Source organism: Desmodus rotundus, chromosome 7 (genome assembly GCF_022682495.2).
Source record: "Desmodus rotundus isolate HL8 chromosome 7, HLdesRot8A.1, whole genome shotgun sequence".
NCBI classification, from domain to species: Eukaryota; Metazoa; Chordata; class Mammalia; order Chiroptera; family Phyllostomidae; genus Desmodus; species Desmodus rotundus.
In genome coordinates, this window is record NC_071393.1 from 75,410,466 (window position 1) to 75,423,087 (window position 12,622).

Here is a 12,622-nt window from a genome sequence, read left to right on the forward strand (position 1 = left end):
AGCTACTGCCTTGGAAAGCAAGCAGCTGCTTATCAGGACTAAACACGCAGCCTATTGGCCCACCTCCATTACCCTGATGTTCATTGGTCAGCTTCTGTTTGGGAAAGCACAGTGTCTTTGCACACCATCATTGTTTTCATATGACATTATAAACTGCTACTGGCTTCTCTAAACACGTCCTTTCTTCTTATGATGGCCTTTCTTCCCCAGGCTGCTTTGGTCTGTCTTGTGAGGCCCCACAGCAGCTGTTGCAGACTTTCCCTTATAGCAAATCCAGAACTGGCTAATGAACAGGCTTCTAAGAGTTAATGTGCAGACAGATTAATGAGTGGAGGTGAGAGACAGTGGTCTTACAGATTCCGGTTCAGATTCAGGTTCACCCTGGGACTCTGCATTTCTACCAATATCTCAAGTGATGCCCATGCTGCTCTTTGGGCCATACTTTGAGTAGCCGGGTGTGTGTGTGTGGGGAGTAGTGAGACAGCTTCCTCACTTCTGAGGGAGCTGGCTTCTCTCTCATTTGTCAAATTAGAATAATGATGGCTTTTCCCTAGCGCTTTTGTGAGGGTTACATGAGATTTAATGAATGTGAAAGTGCATTCATTGTAAGGTCTAAAGTTTAAAAGTATCAAGGGGCTGCTAACATTATCAGGGTCCACAGATTTCCAGAATACCCAATAATTTTCTCTTAATTTGCTGGCAGGATTTTATTCCTTCAAGTTTCAGTTAGTAAGAAGTATTCTTTTGCAGGTTCAGCCTGTTATGTTCCAACATTTAATTATCTTCCCTGTGCAACTTTTTATTGTGACCTATCTTCAGTACCTTTTTCTTGCGAATATTCTAGCTTGTATCAACAATTCTTTAAAATACCAAAAGGAAGGCTTAGCAAATATTCTTTTTGCTACCAACTATTAAAATCACTGGAGTGATGAGTATGCTTTTTAACAGCAATAGCTCCTCTAGAAATAGATACCTTTTTTCTTCTTTTGGGGTTAATTTATTTTTATTGAGAAATAATTTGGAAAGTGAATTAGACCTAGAAGTTCCTTTCAGACCAAGAATTTAAAGCAGAGTGAAACCACATTACTTTTATAACCCATTGTTTTCAGTTTCTAATGTTGTGATGAGTGAAATATTCTATTTAAATAATTTTTGCTTAAAGAAAATACATGTGAAGATTTGGGGAAACAAGTGGACTCATACCTTTATACTGTTGGTGAAAGCATACATTGGTGTAACCTTAGAGGTCAATTTGGTAATATCCATTAGAAGAAAAATTTATATATCTATGTCTTTTGATTTACCAGTTATAATTCTGGGATCTTATTCTCTGCTAACACTCACACCACACGAAAGTGTAGATAACTGATTTTTTTGGTGTTATTCACAATAGTGAAATCTTTGAAGTAATTCAAGTAGTCATCAGAGGGGGTTGGGATACATGCATAGAACGAAACACCTGTGCTCGCTGGAAATAACGAGGGCAGCCTATATGCGCTGATGGTAAGGCATCTACAAGATATATTAAGTGACAAAAAGCAAAATGTATTAACAATTTTTTATGTTAATGATTACGTATATTTTTGTTAAAATATATGGTAGTATGTGCATAGAAAAAAGTGAGACTATATAAATGTCAAACTGTTGTTAATGCTGGTTACCTCAGGGAGGGGTAATAGATTATGATTGAATATTCATTATCTACATTTCTATATTTCTGTAATGTTGGAATTTTTTACGATGAGTGTATTATTTTTTGTAAGTAGAAAAAAATAACAGAGGTAAGGTCTCTCCATTTTGAACTTGTGCATTTAACATTGAAATCTAAAGTATTTAAATTTTGAAACCTACACACTAATCTTATTAAACTAGTAATGTGCAAATGTTATTGAAAAATATATTTGGTATAATGTGCTTTTTGATAATAATGGGGCATAAAATATTTTCTCACAAATTAATCACTAACTTGTCAAATTTAGGATAATTTATTTCTGCTGTCTTCAAAGATATTTCCTTGGTTAACTTTGGTAAATAAAATATTTTTTGGTACTTTCTGAAGTACATGTGCTTTCTAAAAAGTTTTTTTACATAACTAATACAGAGAAACATAAAGAGGAAAACAAATCACTCATAATTCTAACATTCAGAATAACTACTCATAGCTATATTCATTTCTGATTATAAAGGACAAGTAAAGCTCCTTTTAAACAATAGTATTATGGCTTTCATGAGAAATTTAATCTAATATTTTCGGCTCATTCTTTAATTATAATGTGAGGAAGATGTATGTAGAGCCATGCCATGCATGTGTTTACTAAAGTCAGGGTAAAACTGTTTGTTTGTAATCATTTAAGGCACGTGAATTATTCCACTCAGACCTTTCCCATTCTTTCTGGAAAGGCCTCAAAACCCTGCTTCCTGCTCCAACTTCTAGAGCTGGCTGTGAAGATGGAGAATTCTCTAGGGGGTTAAAGAACTTACTAATTAAGATGAACCAAAGAGTATTCACAAATATTTTTAATATATTAAAAATGGATTCAACAAATATATTTTAACCGCCGTGCTCCGTACTTATAAGCACGGAGTTGTACGAGATATGGCCTCTGCCTTCTAGGAAATTTTAGATTAGTAGGAGAGATAAGACAGATCCATAAAGAACTTCTGTACAAGGTAGTAAGCAGCACATGCCATGAGAATGAGACAGATTAAGTGCTGCTGTAAGAATACCAAGGAGGGAGGAATCCTTTCTGTCCAGAGAGATCACAAAAAGAATCATAGGGATGTGATATTTGAGCTGGTCCTTGAAGGAGGGGTAGGATTTCTGTATGAGGTGGTGGAAGGGAAGTGCATCCCAGTTGGAATATAAACTAAAGCCCCGAAGCTCCTTTCCAGAATGATGAATAATCCAGATTGGCAAAAACATACAATTCATATAGGCAAGTAGTAGGAAATAGAGTAAGAAGAAAGGTAGGGCCCATTGACAGAGAATTTTGGATGCTACGCTAAGACATTTATAATTATTTAGTTGGCAGTGAGGAGCCAGTGAAAGTTTTTGAGTAGGAGAGGCACATGGTCAAAGCTATGACACAGCAAGATCAGTCTCTCACACTGCGGCTTCTACAGTAGAGAGATTAGTTGGAAAGCCATTGCTATATTCAGGAATGTGGTGCTGAAGGCCTAAACCAAGGTGTTAGCATTAGGAACGGAAAGGAAGCGAGCATTTTACAGAGAATAACATGTTGAAGAAACCTCCCGTTTCCCAGGAGAGTCCTAAGGAACAAGCTGGCATGATTGCAGGGACACCAAGAGTCCCCTCCACTCCCCCTTTTGTCTCACAACACGCATTCTCTTTGCACATTTCATTCGGATAAGGAACAGTTAGTGTTTTTCCTGGTTACAAAGTTTGGAAGCCAAGAGATTAAGAAAACGCAGGCATGTGGAATTGGTGAACAAGGAGGAATTAGATCCTTCTTCATCATCAGACCTTTGGCTCATAAATCTTTGTTTGTGGTTCTGGTCTTGCCGTAGAGGGAATTATTTTATTTTATTTTATTTATCTATATATTTTTTACCTTATTCGAGTTGCTTAATAAGTTGAGATATCTTCTGTCCTTGCCTTTCTGATAATGGGACAAGAACGGGACCGTAGAGTGCCTGCTCTGTACCCTCAGAAGCACTGTATTGTTAAAGTTTCTCTTTGGACTTGAGCGTGTGCTGATGGTTGTATTATAATCGAGTCCTTTAGCTGGAAGCCCCTTATTCCCTCCCCTCTAGCCTGAGGTCTGATGTCCTTCTAACCTCTTTCTCCATCTGCACATGAAATCAGATTCTCCTGCTTCTGCCACTGTAATGTCAGTTGCCTTGGAAATGGGTGTCAGCTGTCCACGTTGTCTGTAGGTCCAGTGTCAGCTGGACATGGGCAAGCTCTGGCCATGTGGGATACTGTGGCATTAGAAGGCCCTCTGTTTCTCCTTCTCTATAATCATCTCAGTGAGGAGAGGTCAGAACCTATTTTTTTAAGACCATTTCCGCTATTGGTAAGGCCTACTATATATATATATATTTTTATATTTATATTTATGTTTTATATATTTATATTTATATATATTGAATATATATATTCAATATATATATATATTTTTTAACATTAAAGCTAGCAGCATAGGACCCTATTGGCGCTGTACTTCATCTCGTGCCCTCTGCCTTCTACCTCGGTTTTCAGACCTGTCCCTGTTGGTTCCCCAAAGGCACAGTGACTTCCCCATGTGCTCTTTCGGAAACTGCAACATTCGAGTGGTTTTAGAGAACCTGAACTCCCTCCCCAGGTCACCATGGTTTCTGGAACCAGACAGACCTAGGTCTGAATCCTGCTGCTTTCACTCACTACTCGCCTGACTTCTTCATCTATAAAATGGAGATAATGCTCGTCCTTTAAAAACTTCTCAAGAGTAGTATTAAGTGAGCTAATCTCGTAAAGTGCCTAGCGCAGTTCTTGGCACAGAGTACAGGCACACTCAGTGAGTGGTAGCTATTGTAACTAGAGGGCCTCTTTGCACGAGACCCTCTGCACCCCGTGGATCTGGATGTTCTTGTAGGAATACTAGGAACATTATTTTCTCCTCAGTCCCAGGAGTAGCTAAAATTTGGAAAGGAAAACACATTAATTTCATAGTTCCCTACTTACTTAATCACTAGAATAACCTAGAGAGCTTTAATATGCAGATTCTTGAACCCCACTCTATGTCTTTTGATTGAGAATCTTTCAGGACAGGAGATGGGAATAGGATGGGACTGCTCTCTGAAAATAATTTGTTAAACCCCCTGAGTGATTCTGTTGATAAGCGAGGATTGGGAATTTTTGTTCTCTAGTCTCCAGGGATTTAGGACTAGAGGGTCTCTAAGGGCACCACCTCCTGGGCAGTGGCAGATTCACCTTCCTTAGAAGCTGAAGCTATTTTAATCTCAGCACCAGAGAATTGACTCAACTCCAACTGAGTCTGAACTCTAATCCAGGGAGTGTGTTCTTTCTGTCATATTGGAAGTTATTTGTTTCTTGGAGCCTTTAGGGTATAGACAGTGGAACTGTAAATCTACCAGATGGTGTAAAAACCAGAAGCACAGTAGAGAGGCAAAGTCTGTTCTACAGTTTCAGGGTGGCCATGAAACTGTAGTGACCCTTCCTGCCTCTGACCAAATGGCACTTTGGACTCTGAAGCAGTAGGAATGAGAGAGCTTGGGCATGATACCTCTCTCCCCCTTCCCCCTACCCAGGCCAGTCCCTGGGTCTCTGCCCAGCAGGCTAAATCTCTGCACAAAGCCTGCTGGCCTTGGGCTTCCTCTGTGGCTTTTGCATAAGCAGCAATTCTCAGAATCTGTTGGAGAATCTGCTTTGTGAGATTAGAGTGTAGTGTGTGGACAAGAGACCAGCGTAGTTATTCTTAACCTGCAGGAAGGGTGGGAAAGACAGAGTGCTCTGCCTCAGACAGGTCTGTGACTGGCTTGTTTATAGAAATAGTAAGTCCATGGTTTGGCTGGAATGATTCAGGTATTTATAAGTTGTATTGAATGGGATTGAGAAAAGGAGAAAGGGAGAATGAAGGGGGAAGAAAGAAACTGGTGGCAACAAAAACAGAGGTAGGTTTCCTCCAAGTTGCTGGGGTTTCCTTTACCAGTGTGAGGTCAGCTAAATCTTAGATGATCCTGACCTTCTGTGGTTCTGGCCTCTTAGTTCCACCATTGCAGACTCCCTGTAGTGGCCCCTCAAACTAAGAAAAGAAGGGCAAATCTAAATCACATATGCCCCAGGCTCAAGCCAGAAGCCCTTCTCTAGCGGTGTCCTTGTCTTGGCTTCAAAAACTGGATCTCTTGTTGGCTGGTGCCTCTTCTCTTCTAGCTTGTGAATCGCTCAGTTCTTAGAGGGTAGGAGTTGAGGGGAAGCGAGAGAAAAAGAGAAAGGGAAAAAGAGAGAAAGAGAGACAGGGAGAGAGAGGGAGATTGAGAACAAACAGAAAAACTTAGAAGGTCCTGTTCCTTTGATTTTGTGTTAGGGGTCTGGGACTGCTGGGGGCCCTGAGCTGTGGCACCTATGTTGCAGATGGCTCTAGACTTTGGAGAATCCTTTCTTGCCTCCTTTACTTCTTTTTAGCACTTAAATCTACCACCTGTCCTTTCTGGGAATTCTCTCCTTCACTGGCTTCCTGGTTCTTCTCCCTTTTTTAACTGCCTGGCATCTCATCTTCCTTATACTCTAAGAATAGGTATTCCCTGTGGTTCTATCCTTAGCCTGTCTCTCCCTTCCCTCTGTTTTCTCCTGTTTCATTGTACTTTTAAAAAAAATATTTGATTTATTTATTCTTAGAGAGAGGGGAAAGAAGGGAGAAAGGGAGAGAAACATTGATGTGCCAGCAATACATCGATCTGTTGCCTTTTGCACACCCCCAACTGGGGAGCTGGCCTGCACCCTAGGTGTGTGTCCTGACTGGGTATTGAACCAGTGACTTTTTGGTTGGTGGGCCAGTGCTCAATCCATTGAACCACACCAGCCAGGGCTCATTGTACTTTCAATGGTGGTTTTCACTGGTATGTGTATAATCCTCAAATATCTCTTTCTAGTCATGACCCCTCTCCCAACCATTAATTCTTGTTTGTGTTGTTAAGTTGAGTGTTCTGTGGTTCCTTACTAAATATCTTTGAAGCACCTTAGATTCAACATGTCTTAGATTCATCACTGGCTCCCATCCTTACTTTGGTATCCAGACCCAAGCCCTCTTTTTGATCATGGCTCCATTTCTTCTCATGGCACCACCTTATTCCCTATCTATGAGGTTAAAAATTTGAGTTGTCTGTCTTTTCCTCTCAGACGTGTACAGTGCCAGTCTTGCCAATTCTATTTGCTTTGTCACTTTTGAATCCAGCATTTCTTTTCTACTCCCACTATTTTCATGCTGATCTGGATTCTCATTACTTCTCACCTGAGCTATTGTAACAGCCTCCTAATTGGTCTCCCTGCTTGTGCTGTATGTCTTATAGACATCATCACCAAAACATAGCTTTGATTATGTCCCCGGCTTGAAACCCTTCAGTGGCTTCCCCGGCCTACAGATGGCCCATTTGGTTTGACATTCACGGTCTTCCTTGTCTGGTTGCCGTCTGCTTCTCCTGACTTAATCTCCAACACAATCTTTGCTTTCACTGTTGCTCACCTGCTCTGTTATTTCCTTCTGCCAAACTTTTGGTCATATGGCTTCTTCTACTGAGAATTCTTCTCTTTGTCCACCTGTCAAAATCCTATCCTCACTGCAAGGCCAAGGCCAAATACCATCTCACCTTCCCAGAAAGCTTCCTTGTCTCCCTTTTCCTGATCCTGTTCAGAAATCATCTCTCTTCCCCTTCTCTGAGCAGTCTGTATCTTTCTCATGAACCTTGTAACATACTGGACTGCTTTGTAGTGTATTACACATCTTCCGTGATGGATTTGGAGTGTAGAGGGTAGAGTATGTGTATTCTTTACCTTAGGATCCCCCATACCCTCCCAGGGGCTTTCACTTTTTGTAAAACAACCCACATTAAGAAATGACCCAGTACACACACACACACACACACACACACACGGAACAAAAGCTTCATGATCAGTACTTAGGCTTACAACATGCCATGAGATTTATTTTCAGTTTATTCATTATATACTAAATTGATTTCTAGTCCCATTAATAGGCTTAAATCTGCATGTTGGAAAATACTATTCTCTCTAGTATGAATGAGTAGTCCTATCTGTCACCTCTGAGCCACCTGTTTTTTCCATCACCTTTAATGAGAGCCAGAAAAGCACTTAAACAGTTGGCTATATTATTTTTTCTCTCTTGGGAATAGGCTATTATGAGGTTATCCCTTTATCTCATTATAGTGAGGGGTGACTTTACTTTCCTCTTTTCTCTCAAGAGGATACAATACTGCCCTGCCTAATGCATGCCGGGAGTGGTGGGTATTCAAGCCCTCCTTCACAGTATACCTGCAGTAATTCTGTCCTGCAGCCTCGGTTCCAAGGTAAGATGACACCTTCTTTCAGGCTGGTATAGGCTTTCCCCTATCTCAACACTCTCCACCTGCCAAAGCAAAGGCTGGGTCACAACTTTGTTATTCTTCCTGCTTTTAGGTTGTGTTTTGAATGTGGAGGTGATCACTATAGAGTACAAAGTGGGTACTCCCTTCTTAACTCTTGAGTTTTCACATTTACGTGAAGCGATGTTCCTAGAACTGTGGATGTATTGTGGTGATAGCTGCCTGCAGCCGTCGTGTCCCAAGTCACTGTCCATAATTAGTGACCTGGACCCTATTGTGTCTTTTGGGCTATGTTTCATTGGCATTTGGGTAATGAGGGTTTGGAGCTGAAGTTCCTTTCAGAACTTTGGACCTCATCCCAAACTTTGAATTCAGCTATTTTCTTTTATCAGTGACAATGGAATTTTATTTAGTTATTTTTTAAGTCATTTTTTATTTTGCATTTACAGTTGACATGTAATATTATATTAAAGTGTACACCCCAGTGATTAGATATTATATAACTTACTAAGTGATAATCCCAATGAATGTCATACCCATCTAGCACCATACATAGTTATTAGAATATTACTGACTATATTCCCGATGCTGTAGTTTACATCTCCATGACTATCCTGTAACTACCGATTTGTACTTCTTAATTCCTTTACCTTTCTCGCCCAGTTCCCCCACCCCTCCTCCCGTTTGGCAGCCATCAACATGTTCTCTGTATCTATGAGTCTGTTTGCATTCTACTTGTTCATTTATTTTGTGATTTAGATTCAATAGTTGATATATATGTATTTATTGCCATTTTATTGTTCATATTTCCCCCCCTCCCCCGTTCTTCTTAAAGAAGACCCTTTAACATTTCATGTAATACTAGTTTGCTGGTGATGAACTCCTTTAGCTTTTTCTTCTCTGGGAAGCTCTTTATCTGTCCTTAGAATCTAAATGATAGCTTTTCTGGGTGGAGTAATCTTGTTTGTAGGTCCTTGCTTTTCATCACTTTGAATATTTTGTGCCAGTCCCTTCTGGCCTGCAAAGTTTCTGTTGAGAAATCAACTGACAGTCTTATGGAAACTCCCCTTATAGGTAACTAACTGCTTTTCTCTTGCTGCTTTAAAAAAAAAAACCCTCCAGAGTTCTAGCCAAGATGGAGGCATAGGTAGAGACCCTTTGCTTCCTCATACAACCAAAAGGAGGGTAACAACCAATCTGAAATCAATAAACAACCAAAAGCGCCAGAAAATGAAACTGCATGGAACTCTGACAACAAAGGAATTAAAGAAAAAATCAACCAGAACAATCAGACTGGTAAGGCAGCAGACTGTGGGGGCTGACTCAGAAAAGCCATGGCTACGTGGTGGAGCTTGGGGGCGGGGCTGGCTGCCCAGTTCCGCAGCCTGACTTAAGGGGACTCAGAGGTGGCTGTGGGCTACAGCAGAGGTAGGAGAAGCTCCCAGTCTCACACCAGAGTCCATTGAAAAGTGTGCTAGACACGAGCAGGCGAGCTGCATTGTTCCCTCTCTGGCTCCTCCCTAAAAGGCAGTGGTGCCTCGCAGCAAAGAGGGTTGCCCTGCCCCCTTACAACCTATCAGCTGCACCAAGGCAAAGAAATATGGCCCAAATGAACGAACAGAGTAAAGCCTCAGAAAGAGAGCTAAGCCAGGAGGAGATCACTACCCTATCTGATGGAGAATTTAAAGCCCTGGTAATCAAAATGCTGACAGATCTGATTGAGATTGGTCAAAAAATGAAAAAAACAAATGAAGGATACCCAGAGTGAAATAAAGCAGAATGTTCAGGGAACCAACAGTGATAGGAAGGAAACCAGGACTCAAAGCAACGATTTGGAACAAAAGGAAAAAATCAACATCCATCCAGGACAAAAGGAAGAAACAAGAATTCGAAAAAGTGAAGAGACTCTTACAAACCTCTGGGACAACCTGAAACGTTCCAATATCCGAATTATAGGGGTGCCAGAAGGAGAAGAGGAAGACCAAGAAATTGAAAACTTATTTGAACAAATAATGAAGGAAAACTTCCCCAACCTGGAGAAGGAAATAGACTTCCAGGAGGTCCAGGAAGCCCAGAGAGTCCCAAAGAAGTTGGACCCACAGAGGAACATACCAAGACACATTATCATTAAGTTACCCAAGATTAAAGATAAGGAGAGAATCCTAAAAGAAGCAAGTGGAAAGGAGAGAGTTACCTACAAAGGAGTGCCCATTAGGCTATCAGCTGATTTCTCAAAAGAAACCTTGCAGGCAAGAAGGGGCTGGAAAGAAGTATTCCAAGTCATGAAAGTCAAGGACCTACATCCAAGATTACTGTATCCAGCAAAGCTATCATTTAGAATGGAAGGGCAGCTAAAGTGCTTCCCAGATAAGGTCAAGTTAAAGGAGTTCATCATCACAGAGCCATTGTTATATGAAATGTTAAAGGGACTTATCTAAGAAAAAGAAGATAAAAAATATGAACAGTAAAATGACAACAAACTCACTACTATCAACAAATGAACCTAAAAGAAAAGAAAAACAACGAAACAAAAACTAAGCAAACAAGCAGAACAGGAACAGAATCAGAGAAATGGATGTCACATGGAGGGATGTCAGTGGGGAGGGGTGAAGGGAGGAATAGGGGAAAAGGTACAGGGAAGAAGAAGCATGGTTAGTAGGCATAAGTAGATGGGGAGAGGTAAAAAATGGTATGGGAAACAGAGGACTCAGAGAATTTATATGTACAACCCATGGATGTGAACAATGGGAGGGAATGCTGGAGGGTTGTGGGGGCAGGGCGGAGGGGGGATAGAGGGAGAAAATTGGGAAAACTATAATAGCATAATTAATAAAAAATATTTTTAAAAAATCCTCATTCAAGGATATGTTTATTGATTTTAAAGAGAGAGGAAGGGTGAAAGACAGAGAAAGAGAGGGAGAGAGAGGGAAACATCGATGTGTGAGAGAAACATTGATCCAATGACTCCCTATATGTGCCCCATCTGGGTATTGAACCCTCAATCTAGGTATGTGCTCTGACCAGGAATTGAACATGCAACCTTTTGGTGTACGGGATGATGCTCCAACCAACTGAGCCACCTGGACAGGGCTTCTCTTGCTGCTTTTAAGATTCTCTGTGTCTTTAACCTTTTGCATTTTCATTATGATGTCTCTTGATGTGGGCCTTTTTGGGTTTATATTATTTCGGACCCTCTGTGCTTCCTGCACCTGTATGTCTATTTCCTTTACCTGGTTAAGGAAGTTTTCTGTCATTTTTTCAATAGGTTTTCAATGTCTTTTTTTTTTAAGTTTTATTTATTTACTTTTAGAGAGAGAGGAAGGGAGGGAAAAAGAAAAGGAGAGAAACTTCAGTGTGAAGTTTCAGTGTGCCTCTTATGCACTCCCAACTGGGGACCTGGCCTGCAACCCAGGCATGTGCCCTGACTGGGAATTGAACCGGCAACCTGTTGGTTCACAGGCCAGCACTCAATCCACTGAACCACACCAACTAGGGCAGATTTTCAGTTTCTTGCTTGCTCTCTTCTCCTTCTGGCACCCCCATGATTTGAATGTTTGTATGCTTGAAGTTGTCCCAGAGGCTCCTTACACTGTCCTCATTTTTTTTTTTTATTCATTTTTTCCTCTTGCTGTTCTGAATGGTCAATTTTTGCTTCCTTATATTCCCAATCACTTTTTGATTCTTGGCTTCTCTACTGTTGATTCCCTGTAAATTATTCTTCATTTTATTTAATGTCCTTCATTTCTGACTGGTTCTTTTTTATAGTTTCCATGTTTTGGTTTTTATGTTGAAGTTCTCTCTAAATTCATCTACTCCTAAGTTCATTGAGCATTCTTATAACAAGTGTTTTGAACTCTACATTTAATAGATTGCTTGTCTCTGTTTTGATTAGTTCTTTTTCTAGAGTTTAGTGCTGTTCTTTCATTTGGGACATGTTTCTTTGTCTTCTCATTTTGTCAGTGTTTCTATGTTTGTTTCTATGTATTAGGTAGAACTGTTATGTCTCCCAGACTTAGTAGTGTGGCCTAATATATTGGTGTCCTGTAGGGTCCAGTGGCACAGACCTTCCTGAGCTGGGCACTCCTCACCCTCCTTCCCCATATGGTCTCTGTATACCCTCTTGTTGTAGTGGAGCATTGATTGCTGTTGGCATGTCAATGGGAAGGATTAACCCTCAGGACGATCGGCTTCATGGACTGGCTGTGACCACCAACCCACTGTGGAGGATCAGCTGTGCAACAGCCCACCCCACAGAGCAGAACTTACTTCAGTGGGGCTCTGGTGCCCACTGAGTCAGCCCCTTGAGTGTGTTCCTTGTTGAGGTTGTTGGGTGGTGCTTGAACATAGTCTGAAGCTGTCCACTGGGTGGGCTGCTCTGGGGCCTCCTGGGAGGTGCAGGCAAAGGTCAGCCACTGCCTGTATTCTGCCAGGGGGCACCCAGCATGAGCTACAAAGCAACCTGAAGGTGGCTGCTATTTGTGCTGGGCTTGGAGGTGCCCAGATGAGGCCAGGATGTGAACCAAGGCTGCTAGTGCCAGGCCTGGGACACTTAGTGAGGTACAGG

General features: G+C 41.2%; 1 protein-coding gene across 4 annotated transcripts in view; it reads left to right on the forward strand.

Moving 5' to 3' along the window:
* Positions 1 to 12,622, forward strand: part of MAPKBP1 (mitogen-activated protein kinase binding protein 1) — a 57,195-nt gene that overhangs the window by 9,353 nt on the left and 35,220 nt on the right. Inside the window, exon 1 of one of the 4 annotated variants that reach the window (XM_053927676.2) lies at positions 7,954 to 8,043. The exons of the other annotated variants lie outside the window; for them this stretch is intronic. Coding sequence (XP_053783651.1) covers positions 7,966 to 8,043 — 78 coding nt within the window. The 5' untranslated portion in view covers positions 7,954 to 7,965. Of the gene's footprint in view, positions 1 to 7,953; positions 8,044 to 12,622 lie in introns of those variants that run through there. 4 annotated transcript variants of the gene reach the window in all.